This window comes from Aricia agestis, chromosome 21 (assembly GCF_905147365.1).
Source record: "Aricia agestis chromosome 21, ilAriAges1.1, whole genome shotgun sequence".
Classification (NCBI taxonomy): domain Eukaryota; kingdom Metazoa; phylum Arthropoda; class Insecta; order Lepidoptera; family Lycaenidae; genus Aricia; species Aricia agestis.
The window spans coordinates 10,282,831-10,300,774 of NC_056426.1; the positions used below are offsets into that span (position 1 = coordinate 10,282,831).

At 38.2% G+C, this 17,944-nt stretch overlaps 1 protein-coding gene across 2 annotated transcripts in view; it reads right to left on the reverse strand.

Moving 5' to 3' along the window:
- Positions 1-17,944, reverse strand: part of LOC121737578 (ABC transporter G family member 23) — a 106,772-nt gene that overhangs the window by 27,060 nt on the left and 61,768 nt on the right. For both annotated transcript variants that reach the window (XM_042129235.1, XM_042129236.1), the window contains 2 exons: positions 3,264-3,354; positions 760-878 (listed from right to left, as the gene is read on the reverse strand). In XM_042129235.1, coding sequence (XP_041985169.1) covers positions 760-878; positions 3,264-3,354 — 210 coding nt within the window. The remainder of the gene's footprint in view (positions 1-759; positions 879-3,263; positions 3,355-17,944) is intronic.

Sequence of the window (17,944 nt, forward strand, 5' to 3'; positions counted from 1 at the left end):
CTCTTCACACCCAAACCGCTGAACCGATTTTGCTGAAATTTGGTATTGAGATACTCTGAGTCCCGGGATAGGACATAGGATACTTTTTATCCCGGAAAAATGTACGGTTCCCGCGCGATAAACGAATTTTGGTGCAACGGAGTTGCGGGCGTCATCTAGTGTTACTATAATCTTATCTTATCTTATATCTTTAAACGAGCAATTCTTATATATATGAATCTCGGAATCGGCTCCAACGATTTTCATGAAATTTAGTATATAGGGGGTTTCGGGGGCGATAAATCGATCTAGCAAGGAATCATTTTTAGAAAGTGTCACTTAATTCGTGTTTTATCGAATACCGAGCAAAGCTCTGTCAAATAGCTAGTAATAATATATACGTCTTTGTTTTCATAAAGAAGGACTAAAAATTTGTCATACAAAATTGTTGCCATACTCAAGCGTTACGTCAAGTACACATAAGTGATAAGTCTTCTGTATTAGGATCTACTTACACCTACGGGTATATAAGGGTCTACTCACATCTGAGTTTTCATCTTTACATACCCGGTATCCTGTCTACCATCCCCTCTACACTATAATATAATATAAGGGTATACTCACAAGTCACAAATCATATAATATCATGGTATACTTACTGGTATATCCAGTCTACTCCTTATTAAAGGTCTATCACACCTAAGACTGCTCTATATTAAGGGTATACTTATACCTAACTAAATAAAATAAAAATAAAATAAACAATGCGGGTGTACTCACATGGTCCCCTTGGCGACGGTCATGTTGAGGTTGCTGAGTACGTGGTTGGGCCGTTTGTTGGACCCGTAGTGCTTGTACGCGTGCCGGACGCACACCGCCTGCGCGCGCTTCTGCCACATCTGTGAACGTGGTATGTCTATGTTAGTTATTGGTTTTGATATATCTGGAAGATGGGATGTCGATGTTACTGTTCTGTTACCTCTTTACTTGTTATATGCCTAATGAAAAATGTGCTGCATCTGGAAGGTAACACCTTAGCTAGTCTTCTAATAAGTCTTCCAGATGTGATAAAAACTGCAGTGGCTTATACTCATGTGGAATATTTCGGTGATGTCGGTGGTAGAATTTGAGATCTAGGTTAGTTAGGTCTAGAACATCTGGATTAATGATATACAATAAGGTGGGGTTGCACCAGAGGCGTGGTTAAAGTTATTTTTATAGTTAAATATGGCGTCCTTTAGCTTTAACTTTAACCGGAGAAATTCACGTATGAGCGGAGGTAAGGACGCCATGTTTATCTTTAACCAAAGATTTGACATTTTACATTGTAGTTAAAGTTAAAGTTACAGTTAAAGTTTCTTGATGCAACCCAGTCTAAAATTATAGTATGTCCATTGTCTATGGACTAATTATACAGTCATGATATGATACTAAATAGAGTTTACGTAGATCATGATATAGGCCCTGTAAAGTAAATGATTGTGGAGTCAGATCTTTGACTTATACAAGAAAAAATAGGTACATTTTGCTAGGTCCTTTATTTCTTTTAAAGCTTATTAACTCCTGCTTTAACACTAAAATTTTGGCCACATCCAACGACTACTTTGAAGACAGTCAAATTAAAAACAAATGACTTGTAATTCAGACTTCAGAGTAAAGTTTGTATGTGTGTGTACATAGTAAGTACATATCACAACGTTTGAACAAAGGAACATTAACTTGTTGACAACTCGGTAATAAGGATGTTTGTTTGTCTGTTTGTAAACCGAGGCCTTCGAGCTAACATACAACTGCCGTCAATTACGCACCAAAACACCATTTAGGCATGATATGAAACCCTGGTGGAAAAATCAGAACCCCAATTTTCATTCACTTTTATGCTAATTTACATACGGTAACATACGGTTTTGCTCGATAGTTTTACTCCAAATCGAGTAATAATTGTGGACCGCGAAACTCACAGCTCGTAGGCTCGCATTGAGCCGACTCGATGGAATATATCGATTTAGAGTAAAACTATCGAGCAATGCTGAATGTGTGGACGAAAGCCCGAGCCGCGGGTTTTGCTCGACGTTATTGCTCGATCGAGCAAAACCGTATGTGAGCACTTAACATTAATTCGTCATGTGTCCTTCTCTAACGTACGTTGATTTTTTAGTTTAGAGACTTCATGACACACTAAAACCATGTCGAAAGTATAATATTTAGCGGAAGTATCTATCGAAAACTCAAACTTAAGACTCCGTTTTCAGTTATACCTCTATTGTAATATAATTTTATAAGTTACACATTTTCCTATTTCAGCGTTATTTTTCGACCGACTATATTCCGGATGCTGCCCGACAAGGGCTGAAGTTCAGCGTGACGATTCACGATTTCCGTTCGTTTTGAATTCGGGAAGTTTACCGTGCTATCATTGGTCAATGATTAGCGCGGTGAGCGTATATTGGATGTCATGGAGTTCCTGAATCCGAGTCGAATGAGGAATTTCGATATATCATTTGCCATCAGAGGGACGGTAAGATCTTTCGTGACATGTGGAAGCTATTTCGTGATATATGACAGCTGTTTGACACGACAATACGGACCCTACGGTAACATTCAGACGTGGTAGAGCCATGCTTCGGCACGAATGGGCCGGCTCGACTGGAGAATTACCACGTTCTCACAGAAAACCGGCGTGAAACAGCGCTTGCGCTGTGTTTCACCGGGTGAGTGAGTTAACCGGAGGCCCAATCCCCTACCCTATACCCTTCCCTGCCCTCCCCTATTCCCTTCCCTTCCCTACCTTCCTCTATTCCCTTCCCTTCCCTACCCTCCCCTATTACCCTATTCCCTCTTAAAAGGCCGGCAACGCACTTGCAGCTCTTCTGATGCTGCGAGAGTCAATGGGCGACGGATGTTGATTTCCATCAGGTGACCCGTTTGCTCGTTTGCCCCCTTATTTCTTAAAAAAAATATAATAATAAAAATGCTTCAGCACGAATGGGCCGGCTCGACCTGAGAAATACCACGGGCTCACAGAAAACCAGCGTGAATCGCCGAGTGAGTGAGTTTACCGGAGACCCAATCCCCTACCCTTTTCCCTTCCCTACCCTCTCCTATTCCCTTCCCTACCCTTCTCTATTACTCTATTCCTTAAAAGGCCGGCAACGCAACTGCAGATCTTCTGATGTTGCGAGTGTCCATGAGCGACGGTAGTTGCTTTCCATCAGGTGACCCGTTTGCTCGTTTGCCCCCTTATTTCATTAAAAAAAAAACAGTAATCAGGGCCCTGGACTCACCGTGCTCTGCTGTTTCTCCAGCGGCGCAGAGAACTGGATCCCCCCCATCTTGGACTCCTTCTCCTCGCCCGCGCCCGCGGGGCTCGTCTCTCTGTAACAAACAGACATACATTATAAGCTATCGCAATTCGCATAGCTTGTATATAACTTTTAGCGCGGTGACCGAATCAAGAAATTCCGTAACGAAAATAAACCTAACACCCCCACTTAGACCACCGGAACAGCGGTGCGGCGCTGAAAGCTGTGCATCGTATAACGTTTCAGCAGACTTCGGCACGACTAGCCGCACACAAACACCGTGCCAAAATCTGCTGACGTACGTCTAGACGTATGCGCGTAGACTAGCTATTGTGATGCAATAGCTTTATCACGGCAGTCTCTGAGTGCCACAGGCCACAACCCACAAGTATTATTTTTAAGTATATCAAATATCAATATTATGTCATGTTAGTCTAGAAAGTATCTATATATTGACTTTTAAGATCATTAAGAGTTTTTTAAAAAGCTTTCGAGAAACTTATCTGAAGGAAAACAAGGAGGCATTCACTCATATGCGTTTTAGCCTTTGAGTGTATATCATTACAAAAATTACCACAACTGTATTTTCCAATGTCCTACAAGAAGTAACAGTTTGAATGCATTACATATGTTAAGGGAAAGGACCTTTTCAAAGGGCATTTCCTCCTGGCATTCGCGAGTCGCGACGCTATGCTTAAACTGAATACATAATTTACTTTTGTGCACGCGGTTAAAGATTTACCGATAAACTTGACTTGAGCTAGCAACTGATGATAAAACTAACATATATCTTAGGTTGGGTTGCACCAGATGCGTGGTTAAAGTTAAAGTTTAACTAAAGTTATTTTACTTACTGCGGATAAAATGGACGGACAAAGTTACAAACGCAGAAGTACTCAAACGTATGCGTAAAAAGGTGGAACTTGTTCGTACCATCAAGCAAAGAAAAGTCGCGTGTCTGGGCCATATCTTCCGGAACAAACAGTACAAGCTTCTTCAAACCATAATGATGGGGAAGATTGCCGGGAAATGAAAACCAGGGAGACGCAAAACATCTTGGCTGAGGAATATTCGAGAATGGACAGGGATAAAGTCTGTTGAAGAACTTTTCAGACTCGCTTTGGACAAGGAAAAGTTTCGGAGCATGACTGCCAACCTTCAGTAATTGGAGAGGCACTGGAAGAAGAGGAATAAAGTTACTTTCATAGTTAAATAATCCTTTAGCTTTAACTTTAACCGGAGAAATTCATGTATGAGCGGAGGTAAGGACGCCATATTTAACTTTAACCAAAGATTTGACATTTTGCACTGTAGTTAAAGTTAAAGTTAAATTTACAGTTAAAGTTAAAGTTAGTTGGTGCAACCCAGTCTAAGATATTTCCTCTAAATAATAAAAAAATAAATAACATAAACCGTGCAATGTCTTTGTCTTAAGAGCGATTTTTCCGATATATTTAGCAAGGATATAACTTTTTATAGCATATCCATTCAACAAATGTTTTAACAAAGGGAGATTGACGATAAGTTTTATTACAAGGAAAGGTTCATTCTGCTCTTGAAATGTCTCCGAAATAAGTGCCCCAATGGCTCTCCAGTTTTTTGCAACTTATATGAATACAATTTTATTTGGCAGGGTATGTTAACACGCGTCACCATGACGCAAGCAGCGTCGCGTCGCGTTGCTTTTGGTGTTACTTTGTAGTACGAAACAATAGATCGAGTGCTGTGTAGCATTCCTAATCGATGTGACTTAAGAGTTAAAGGCTGATATTAGGGTACTCAAATTCAGAATGAGAGGTACTATAGGAATAGAGAGATCAGTTCCAGTATGGACTGGTACTAATATTATATAAATGCGAAAGTGTGTCTGTCTGTCTGTCTGTCTGTTACTTCTTAACGCCCGAACCGCTGATTTGATTTTGCTGAAATTTGATATGGATTATGGATATACTTTGAGTCCAGGGAAAGGACCCAGGATACTTTTTATCCCAAAAAAATTACAGTTTCCATTATTCTATATAATTTCATACCTTTTGATCGGCAATTCTATAAAGAGGCGATAAAAGAAACAACTTGGCTACAGGCTAACTCTTATGTCAGTAATCCGTAGATTCTTAATCTCTACAATACAACTTCTTTTAACTACTACGAAAATAAACTTTATGTGGTCATCTTTTAACCTTGTTAAAGTAAACTGATCGTAAGCTATTTTACCAATACGTATTGGCAAAGACCTTATAGCTTATAATTCAGCTAGCATACTCCATACAGTATGCAGGCAGCGTCCACGGTCGAGTGGCGAAACGACAGACATACACCCGTCTCTGTCCTTCGCACTCTCTCTGTCGCACCGTGAACCAATAATTGTATAACAACTTTCGCTATTTACACTGTGGTTTGATAACAATACTCGTCACTATTGCTCGGGGATTGCCGAAAAAGGTGACGGTGATTATGTAGTGTTTTGTAAAGTTGTGAATGTGGCTTACTTTGCTGTCAATCGTTCAGGAAACAGCATTTTTCTCAACAAATAGAAATATATTTTACTAGATGACAACCGCAACTCCGTTGCGCCAAAATTAGTTTATCGCGTGGGAACCGTACATTTTTCCAGGATAAAAAGTATCCTTTGTCCTTTCCCGGGACTCAAAGTATCTCTGTACCAACTTTCAGCCCAATCGGTTCAGCTGTTTAGGCGTGAAGAGGTATAAAACAGACAGACAGACAGACACACTTTCGCATTTATAATATTATATGGATGTCTAGCGGGGCTACAATGGTCACATTTAGCAATTCCTCTCAATCAATTTAGCAAATGAATTGTCAAAACTGTCAAACTGACAAATGTCAAATCAGTACAAAAATACAGAAATGAATTGCAAGCAGAGTTGCATTTTGCGATTTTAGAAAAATGAATCATATCATGATTCTTCAAAGCGACCATTTTAAATTTTTAAATTAATTTAAAATTTATTTATTTCAGACAATCACAGTCCATATTTGTTAGTGAGTAGCATAAAACTTATCCTATGTTAGTTAAGATTTTAAATAAAAAGGAAAACAAAAACACCAGAGACGACTCAGGTGAGTCAAGTCACCCAGTTGCACCTCTCACATGCAACTCAGTGAAACGACCCAAAACTGCTGAGTCCAGCCTCCCTGCTATCATTTCCAGGATGATGTTGCAACTACCCCTTAACCTTTGTACTACAGAACATGTTTTCTTCCTCATGATAGCATAAAAATCATCAATGTGAGCATCTGCAAACATGCCTGAGGCACTACAGTACCGGGGTAATCGCACCAGCGCCCTGAAAATGTTATTATATTGCACTCTGAGTGCATTATAGGTTCTCTGTGTATAGTTGACCCATAGACCACTCGTGTAAAAGCTTTGACAATATGCTTTAAACAATGTGAGCTTAACATTCAATGTACAGCGAGCGAATCTATGAGCCAGCATGTTCCCACGAGTTGACAATGCCCTCCTTTCCCTCTCTATATCCTGATCATCAGTCAAAGTGTCAGTCACAATATGTCCAAGATACTTAAACTGATCAACACGATTCAACTGTACCTTATTTAAAAAGACGGGGGGGACATTTACAGGTTTCTAATTTTTACCTCTAAAAACCATTAATTTAGTCTTTTGGTCATTGTACTTTAAACCGTGCTGGTCAGCGTAAGCTTCACACATTTGCAATAGCTTTCTCAAGCCATTAACTGAAGGGCTCAGCAGCACCATATCGTCCGCATAGCTCAAGTTGTTAACACATACTCCATCAATGCGGCAGCCAACATTCATGCTGCTCAGCCCTACAATCAATTTATTTACAAATAGGTTAAATAGCCTCGGAGAGCTGAGTCCACCTTGACGAACACCAGAACTCAGTTTATACTCATCTGAATACTTATCAGCCCATTTTACAACATTTGTCTGATTATTATACCAATAAGAAAAAGTTTCTATAATTTCTGGGGGAACACCTTCTTCTTTTAACTTATTCCACAAGTGGCCATAAGAAACAAGATCAAACGCCTTGGACATATCAAGAAAACATGCATATATTGGTGTTTTCCTAGTTATATAGTAACTTACAGTGTGCTTCAGTGTTAAGATTGCACTTTCAGTTGAGAGGCCTGCCTGGAAACCAAATTGAGCATCATGTATTTTGATATATTGTCCAAGGCGCTCATCCAGTACTTTATCCAGCACTTTTGCAGTGATGGTGGCTAAGGATATAGGCCTATAATTTGATTTGTCTCCTATGTCACCAGTGGTGTTCTTGACAAGAGGGATTACAATGGTTTTAATCATATCAGATGGCAGATATGAATGCCTGATGCAAAATGTGTACAACATCGACAACAGTCTACTAAGGTGTGGGCCAGCGTGCCTAAAATGCTCTACACTAAGCCCATCGTGGCCTGGTGACTTTCCCCGTGACATTTGTGCAATTACCTGGCCAACCTCTTTACTAGTTATTCTTGTTGATTGAGTAATATTACAGTGATCGTTAAGTTTTAGCCCCGCTGTTTTAGTAGTGAAGAGGTAAACACAGACAGACAGAGATAAACTTTTTCTGATTTGCATGGATCTACAAAGCAGTATTGAAATAAATCTAATTAGATATAAATTAAATTACGTTGAGCTAAACTATATTATATGCAAATTTAGTTAGTTTCGCTATAACCCGAGATCGGCTGAAGCTATTTGGCTCATTTTTGATTTTAGTCTTGAAACATTCATGGAAGTGCAGGGAAGGTTTATATTATCAAAGTGATACAAAGTACACCGGCCTTACTAGACAAGTGGCAAGCGAATTATCGTAAACGCCAACAAAATGTATGAGATTTTACATTAGTATTCGCTAGCGCAGCCATGACTTATGTCAAATCGCATACATTTTGTTGGCGTTTACGATTATCGCTTGCCACATGTCTAGTAGGGCTGGTCATCTTATTACAAAAACAACTGTTGGTGAGGACTCATCCTTACTTTTAAAATTCTATTTCAGTTCTCTTATCTTTCTAGCGAAGCGTGTAAAGGTGGCATTGCTGTACGTCACTATAAGCCCGGCCGCACATTGTCCGAAATTTCTGATCAGAAACAGTTGAACGTCCGCGCTGTCTCTTACATTTTGTACTGAGCCGAGTGAGCTCGAACTCGCCGGAAGGATAGTTCAGTGGCGGTCCGGCGAAATTCAAATGTTTCTGATCAGAATTCGGACTTAACAGGGCCCGATCTAAGGGAGGGCGAGCTGGGCATTTGCCCAGAGCGGCAAAAATGAGGGGCGGCAAAATTAACTTATTCCTATCTTCTAACCTAGCCATTACCTATCCACCACCCAAGTTTGAAAATTATACCTTCCAATCTACTTTAGGCTCCAGCCTGCCTTTAGGCGCATGTAAAATACTTAAAATACATTTCCAATATCCATATTGGAAATGTATTTTACAGTTTAGTTACATATTCCCCCATTATACCCCAACAAAACTAGGACTTGTATGGTTTTCTGAATGTAAAGGGCGGCAAAAATTATCTTTGCCCAAAGCGGATAAATAGCTAGATCAGGCCCTCGTGTATTGTGATAGAGACAGATACAGTAAATCGAGGTAACGTAGTCCTCTGATTCCTCCTTCAAAATAGAGTCTATCTAATTTTTATTTTTTTAAATATCTTCAGGAAGAAGATATCCTCTACGTTTTTATTTTATCAAAGATCTTTCAAATTTGTTTTATAGTCGGTGGATTGGCGGGGTACAGGGCATTCATTTTTAGCGATTTTTGAAGGGTCATATTTTTTATTTATTAAGTACTAAATTTAGAAAAATCTAACGTAGAGGCATATAACTTTAACAGAAATCATTTGTCTAGACGCATTGTCCAGGGAGTAAATTGGGGAATACGTTTATGTATGGAATCAGCTTTCAAACAAAAAATACTAGATCCAAATCGGTCCACCCGTTTGGATGCTACAATGCCACGGACAGACACACACACAGACAAACAGACAGGCAGACACGTCAAACTTATAACACCCCTCTTTTTTGTCGGGGGTTAAAAACGGTGTTAGCGTTCCCTCTTAAGAAATACGCTAAACACTCAATTCCTCCGGCTGTGCATTATTAATAATCTGTCGTGTGATGATAAGGAAGCGAGACAATGAACAATACACAAATTACGTGTCAGGGGTCGCAGCCATTGTGTTTTTGCTGAGATTGCAACCATTATGTGGAGACGTTTTCAAAATTATGACGGTTCAAGGTGTTAGCATATTGTCACCGACTGCGAAGAAGCGAAATAGATCTACAGAAGAGCCAAAATCTTTTCGTTTCCGCTTCGTTATAGAATCGCCGATGAAAATGTATGGAATTGCATAAGCGTTCGAATATGACGTTCGACTCGTCTTATGTTAATTCCATACATTTTGATTGAAAAAAAATGCGGCTAAATGGCTAAGGACTGTTAAATAGAGAAAACTAGATGACGCCTGCACCTCCATTGCGCCAAAATTCGTTTTTCACGCGGTAAACGTACGTTTTCCGGGATAAAAAGTATTCTATGTCTTTTCCCGGGACTCAAAGTATCTCCATACCAAATTTCAGCCAAATCGGTTCAGTGGTTTGGGTGCGAAGATGTAACAGACAGACAGACACACTTTTGTTTTAATAATATTAAGTATGGATTATGGAATTTGTCTATCAAAAACTTGTCCGACATATAAAACAGAGACAACATTGCAATGTAACAACATAATTTATAAGTTCGACTTAAACCCCTTTAAGTTAACTTCTACTAAAATTGAAGGCTCCATTTTCAACTGTAGATCAGCGAAGAGTTCTATTTACGGCCATAAGCTTTTATATGTAGCCCAAAATATTGTCTTACTTTTTTTCAAAATGGTTAAATATGAGAGAATGGAGTAAACATTACATTCCCTTATCAAGTCCACACGGTGAACACAGGTCCTAAATAACTTTAAGGCATCCATTCCACGGTAGGTTTTGCTGTCAGTTTTACCACAGTCATGGCTGTAACTGATGGATAACCTATCGTGTAAGAGCGTGACAGGCGGTTGCATGACGATGATTGACGAAAATCTGGATATCTTGATTTTTGCTTCATGCAACCACCAGTCACGAATTTTGAGTGAGTGTTGTCACATCTGACAAAATAGGAAAAAAAATTAGTACGCATACCTTTGAAAATTTTGGCTTTGACTGTCATAAAATTGAAGAGAATTGAGTGACCGTCTAATCAGTCCATCAGTCAAGTCATAATAATTCATGATTGACGGAATTGACTGTCGCTTGCATGAGCGTATAATGGATGCCTTAGACAAGTACTGACATCTTTAAGACAAGTACTCATTAATGATAATGACTTAATAAGGTTTCTAATATTCAATAAAAATTGCGCAGAGTCATCGCTTCGACCTGTGAGCTATAAATCAAATCTGCTGTTGCGGAAATCAGCTGAGTTACATAACAACAATCAATATTATTATGTACATGATCCATACTAATATTATAAATACGAAAGTCTGTCTGTCTGTTACCTCTTCGCTCGCCTCTACGCCTCTACGCTCAAACTGTTGCACCGATCAAGCTAAAAATTGGTATACTTTATGCCCCGGGAAATGACATAGGATAGTTTTTGTCCCAGTAAAATGTACGGTACCCGCTAACACATGCACATAATAGACAGACTGTGAGATACATATCCCATAGTAAAAGAAAATATTTTATTGAAGTGACTAAATAAGTATGTCACCATGGCAACGTCCATCGCTATCCCGTCGCACAAACAATGGTCGCCGTCAGTCTCGAGTTGTAATAATTTATTCAACAAATACACTTATCAATATAAAAAGTACCCAGTAGCCGATTCTCAGACCCACTGAATATAAAGCCTTTTCGGTGGACTAGGTGACTAACATTGTGACACGAGAATTTTATATATAAGATGTATAATATTTTTTAAATAATTATAATCACATGTCCTATCACTTTTAAAACGCAGACTTCCTTTTTTGCAAGCGTCCATTCTGTATTGTTTAAAACTATTATATCTATTGTTAATGTCTGATTATTATAATAATTAAGATAATTATTAGTCGCTTATACTTCGACCATCAATATTTTTCTGTTTTTGTCTCGATGTACGTAGGTACAAACAAGTTTTTGCGCGCGCCATTATACTGTAGGAAGTATATTTTTATAATTATGTATGTTAAAATGTTTTTCGCAACGAAAATGTTGACAAGATGGCACCCGGTTCAAGAATTTATGATAATACTAATTGCTGAATGCTTGTTGATTGTTGCGCAATGGTTCCGGGTCGACAAGGTTTTTTTCCAATGAAATCGGTTCTGGCAAAACAGCCGGGAGAACAAAAAAGAAGAAAAAGAAGCGGCAGCTTAAAAATTAATAATTAAAAAGTTACGCTTAAGCCTAGGTTAATATTTTAATCAGATGCAAAATCAGATGCTTCAAAAAATTATAAGTCACTAGCTTTTGCCCGCGGCCAAGAACTATTATTTTAAACAATGTTTCATCTCCTATTTTACTCCCTTAGGGGTGGAATTTATCAGAATCCTTTCTTAGCGGATGCCTACGTCATAACATCTACCTGTACGCCAAATTTCAGCCCGATCCGTCCAGTGGTTTGGGGTGTGCGTTGATAGATCATTATGTCAGTCAGTCAGTCACCCTAGAGTTATATTATAATAATATTTAGATTTATTATTATTTATCTTCAATAACTTTAAGTTTATTCTTGTAATTTTTGCATGTGTACTTAAATGTTATTTTATTATTAGTAAATTATGATTTATCATCATCAAACTCGACAATAGCTATCGCTTGTTTCTACTGCCAAGTGCCAGAAACCCCTAACCGTTTTTGCCATAAGTCATAACCTAAAAGTTTCTACTAATAATTCATCCTAACTAAAAAAGTTTCTAAGTTTGGGTTTCTCCATTATGGATTTGGCCTTCAAACCCATCATTAATAATTAATGATGGGTTTTATTCACACAAGACAATGGACGAGCTCCATCGAGCACATATTAAAGCGGTAATGTTATTGGAAGGCCTGTATATGCTATGCTAAAAGTTGCGTATTTTTAATGGTCTTGACTAAGCTATGACTATACGCATTTTACTAAAAGCTTAGGATACTGCCTTACTCAGTAACCGATATTTAATAATTAACTGTAATTAAATAAAGGTCATGACATAAACCCCGTACATTATCTGTCAAACTCCTTATTAAATTGTAGTTTTATCATCATGTTTTCATACAAAAACGTCATTTTTGACAGTTCTTCTTTACCAGCAGCGCCCATTGACATATTTATTTAAAGCCTTGGTGCACTATATAATTATGTTCAAATTGTAATTTTCCATCTTTTTAGTAAAAGATGGCCCCGTGCGAGTTTCTTACGCCGGTTCTTCTCGCCGGGTTAGTTCCCGAACCGGTGGTAGGCACCTTAGTATCGACGTTCAGAAATATTTTTGTAAAAAAATTACTCTGAATAAAAAATATTTTGATTTTGATTTTGATTTTGATCATTAAATGTATCTGAGTGTGGCAGTATGACTGCATAAAAATGTCGAAATACACATTTTTTTTTATCTACACGCCAATAACTATTATTATTTAGTACGTTGCGTTTATTTCAGCTCTTATGGTCAGTACTCACAATCGGTATTACTCGATAGTTTTACTCCAAATCGAGTAAAAATTATCGTGTGTACCGCAAAACCCACAACTCGAAGGTTCGCATCGAGCCGGCTCGATGGAACCTATCAACTCCCGAGCGGTCGAATTCGACCGCGATAACAATAGAATACCAATAGATTTCCAAGAATCCGCATTCGAGGGAATAAATCTAATTTCCATCGAACTTACTCGATGCGAGTCATCGAGATTTACTCAATCGTGTGTACGAATTGAGAGACTTTGTAAATAAAGCCACCGTCTCCTTAGTTGAACAGACATCTTTTTGCTCGAACAGTTTGAACAGTTTGGTGATAATGTGGGCTAGTTCCCGAACCGGTGATAGGCATCATGTAGGATATTCTGAAAATATTTATTTTAAATTTATTCAGAATTGAAACAATTTTCATTTGATTTGATATAATATAACTGAACTGCGCGTGTCACTCGATATAATAATGCTGAATGTGTGGATAAAAGTGCAAACTCTACAACGTGATTGCTCGATCGAGTAAAACCGTATTTTTTTTTTAACGGGCTTTGGCCCACCACACATTCCCACCACTGTATCTCCTGTGTCGCCAGGATCGGCAGCGGCATCCAACCACGAAAACTCTTTGATATGATCTCAGGGAGCCCGAGGGACATGCTAAAGCTGTCTTGGGACCCGCAACGAAATTAATCAGAAGAAAATAGGAGGAGTAGGAAGAATTCCAGATTCCCTCCCCAATATAAAGCGGGAGACAGCACAAAGTTGCAGTGACCGAAAGTCAAAGAACTGAAGGGGAGAAGCACCACGGGAATTAACGTTAATAATAATAGTGACTACTATGCTAGAGCTAAATTAATTTATTGTGTTAGACTGTTGCCAATAGTAATTGTGACAAAAACGCTTGAAGGCACGGAAGTTCCTAGCGCTGAGTAAAACCGTATGTGAGTACTTAGCATTATACTCTATGGTTCAGACTAAGTAGTAATTTGTTATTTTTAACAATTATTACTGCAAATAAATAGTTTTTCGGATATAGCTAATATTAAATATACAGCTGTATTATATTACATGTCAGACGAAGCGCACATACCAGCATGTATGTACGTGACATAGAATACGTTATCAGCACGTTAAGCGATGGACATCTAACATATTATTATCGGTTTAAATCGATATTAAAACTTACCCGGCAATGTAAAAAAAGAACATATATACGGTCGAATTGAGTAACCTTCTCCTTTTTGGAAGTCGGTTAAAAAAGAAGGAAAATGATTTTGCAAATCTAATCCATACTTCCACACAAATATTATAAATGCATAAGTGCGTCAGTCTGTCTGTTACCTCTTCACGCCCAAACCCCTCAACCGATTTTGCTGAAATTTGCTATGGAAATACTTTGAGTCCCGAAAGAACATTGGATACTTTTAATCCCGGAAAAATGCACGGTTAACCTGCGGTTATGTTACTTATCTTCCACTCACGTCTTGATTATTGTTGTCATTATTTTCCTAAACCATTAGGTATACGTAACTAAAATTATAAATGGCCTCCTTTTTAATTCAGTTAAAAAACGAGGCTATAGGTACAGGTCAGTTAAAAAACGAGGCTATAGGAAAAGATTTGGTAGGTATTAAGTTTGCAAAATATGAAAATATAAATTGTTATATTTTTCATATAATTTTATTATAATTTATGGATTTGAAACGTGGCATTAATAATAGTTTAAAATAATAATTATAATACTAAATTAAATACAGGTTTTGTTACTTCGAAATTTAACAAAAACAAACTAAGTAAAAATTACGTGAGGATGGTTGTCTGTTATTATACGCTAAAACTACTAAACCAATTTGGCTGTAATTTGAAGCAGATATAGGTAAGATGACGGGAAACGACACAGGCTATTTTTTATCGAGCCAAAATGTGCAGTATCCCTGGGATTTTAATTTTCACGTAAAAAACAGCTTCTCTCTCTAAAGCAGAGGTTCCCAAACTTATTTTGTCTACCGCCCAGTTTAAGAACAAATTATAATTTAGCGCCCCCATTGTTTCAATTTAAAATGCATCCAGATGAAATAAATCACCCCCAAGCCTCTACACAACGCCCCATTTTTTCTGGGTCCCCCAACGCCCACCTTTAGACCTTCAGCGCCCACGAGGGGGCGTTATCGCCCACTTTGGGAAAGGCTGCTCTAAAGGTACCCGTCATAATTTCAGCTGGCTCATTCGTGCCGAAGCACCAGAATTGGCTGAAGATGATGATGATAATATATCACACATTTGATAACATTGAATAAATCCTTGTATCTGAGGCACCGAAATTACACAACACAGACAATAATAAACTCTATGTTTTACTGTATAGAGTTGAGAATAACTTGAAGTCAAGTATGATGAATTAAAACTACGATTTTAAATTCTAAGGTCTACGTTATAGAGTCGTTAATCAATTGTGGGTGTAGTGGAACCTTCATGTGTGAATTATACATGTTTACTTATGTCTAAAAGACGCTTTTCGTACACTTTCCGAAGTTTGAATTTATTTTTGTCATTTTGTGCAGTTTAATATTACTTATTTATAAATAGAGTGATTAAATATAACATCAAAATTTTTACAGTAATAATAAAATAATTTAATCATATTTATGATTTTTTTAAGTCTTTAGAATAGAATCTGGCAAATGGCAAAATCAAAGACAACACAAAAGAAGTGTTTTCTTCAAAGCAAAATTGTTTCAGGACTTAAACTCAAACTCAGAAACAATCAACGTTTTGACGTGGGAGAGCCATGCTTCGGCACGAATGGGCCGGCTCGACCGGAGAAATACCACGTCCTCACAGAAAACCGGCGTGAAACAGCGCTTGCGCTGTGTTTCGCCGAGTGAGTGAGTTTACCGGAGGCCCAATCCCCTAACCCCTACCCTATTCCCTTCCCTACTCTCAACTGTTCCCTTCCCTCCCCTACCCTCCCCTATTACCCTATTCCCTCTTAAAAGGCTGGCAACGCACCTGCAGCTCTTCTGATGCTGCGAGTGTCCATGGGCGACGGAAGTTGCTTTCCGTCAGGTGACACGTTTGCTCGTTTGCCCCTTATTTCATAAAAAAAATCAAATCAAATCAAAAAAGCCCTTATTTGGGGTTGATTTGAGGCCATTTTGTAGTTTGAGAACCGAGGTTTCAAAATTGATAAAGAATTGTTAACTTTTCTTGTTGCAATATTTTTTCTTTCGAATATAGTTTAAGTTTATTATTTCGTAGTCTGGTAACACAAGTCCTTCAAGTACTTAGCACGGGGCCAGACTGACGTGGTATGAAACGTCCTATAAAACTAAAATATAATATGCAATATCTCATAAGTAAACTATAATATTATTAGATATTATAGTTGAAAATATACTAAACTCTCTAAACTCATTGAGGTATTTTTCATACAAAAATATAAGAAAAGTATCTCTTTCAGTGCTGCTACTTTCACAGTCACACACTCAAATTTTAATACTTGTATAATATTTGTAGGTATTAAGCTCTCTTATAGACGAACGGCACTTGTCGACGGCACGCGTCGACTGCCGTCGGCACGTGACGCCTACTGTCGTCGACGCGCGCCGTCGACAAGTACCGTTGGTCTGTAAAGGTGCCCATACACGGGACAATTTGTCGTTCCGATCGATCGTCAAGAAAATCGTCCAATCGATCTTTTGAACGTAAATTCGTTTGCGATATTGCTACACACGTACAATTTGTCGTTCGATTTTAACATCGAGGAGATAAATCGTTACGATGATTGTCCCGTGTATGGGCACCTTAAGATATTATACACACCCTAAGTATGATCACTCATTTATATAATAATAATAATAATACTCCCCACACCGGTTTCGGTGACGGTGGACGGTTTCATTGAAACCAGGCTACGCAGGAGTAATTTTATAGTGCCCCAGTGTGTGCGCAGTACACAAGAGCACTCTCTATTCCTTTACTTTCATAACCCAGTGGGATGGCAGACCGACACGACTGGCGAGAGATCAGGCGCAGGACCGACTTTTTACATGGCCATCCGACGCATGGATCATCTTACTTGTCAGACAATCAGGTGATCAGCCTGCATTGTTCTAACCAAACTTGGAAATAACATGTTTCCAACGCGGGATTCGAACCCACGACCTCCGGAGTCGAGAGCGACGCTCTAACCACTAGACCACGGAGGCTTTAACTCATTTATATAATACAACCATAACGACAGTATATTATAAGTCTATGGTTACAACTTACAGTCTGTATACGCATCAATTCATTCCTAAAAAAGACTTCAACGCGCCCGTATCAATTTTAATTTCGTCATAAAACGTGCACAGCAATTATTATCAGTTATAAAAAGTTAAAACTTTGGTATAATTTTGGTAGAATCATAATAATTGATCAATAACAATAAAAGTATAAAACATATTTGATCGTCTTTATGATTATAACTTTGGCGAAAATATAATCGTCCCTTGTTAATCTTCAAAAATCTAATATTAATCATTTGTTATTTTTCTTGAACAGTTAAAGTACCGTTATTGGTTTTGAAGATTTTTTTTTATGAGATAAGGGGGCAAACGAGCAAACGGGTCACCTGATGGAAAGCAACTTCCGTCGCCCATGGACACTCGCAGCATCAGAAGAGCTGCACGTGCATTTCAACAGACCTTGCAAATCATTTAATAAATAGGAAGTACTTCATAAACAATTTTATATAATTTGGCAGTTCGCGCCAAAACCAAGTTTTTACGTCAATAAGTCTACCGCCAAATTGCATTTTTTATGAAATGGGGAAAAAAACTTACGAATCGCCTGATGTAAATTGATTCACGTCTGATAAATATTAACACTTAATGCCTATAACTAGACAATATTAAAGACGTCATTTTATGTACTCAATATTATAAACAAGCTGTTCCTCGCGA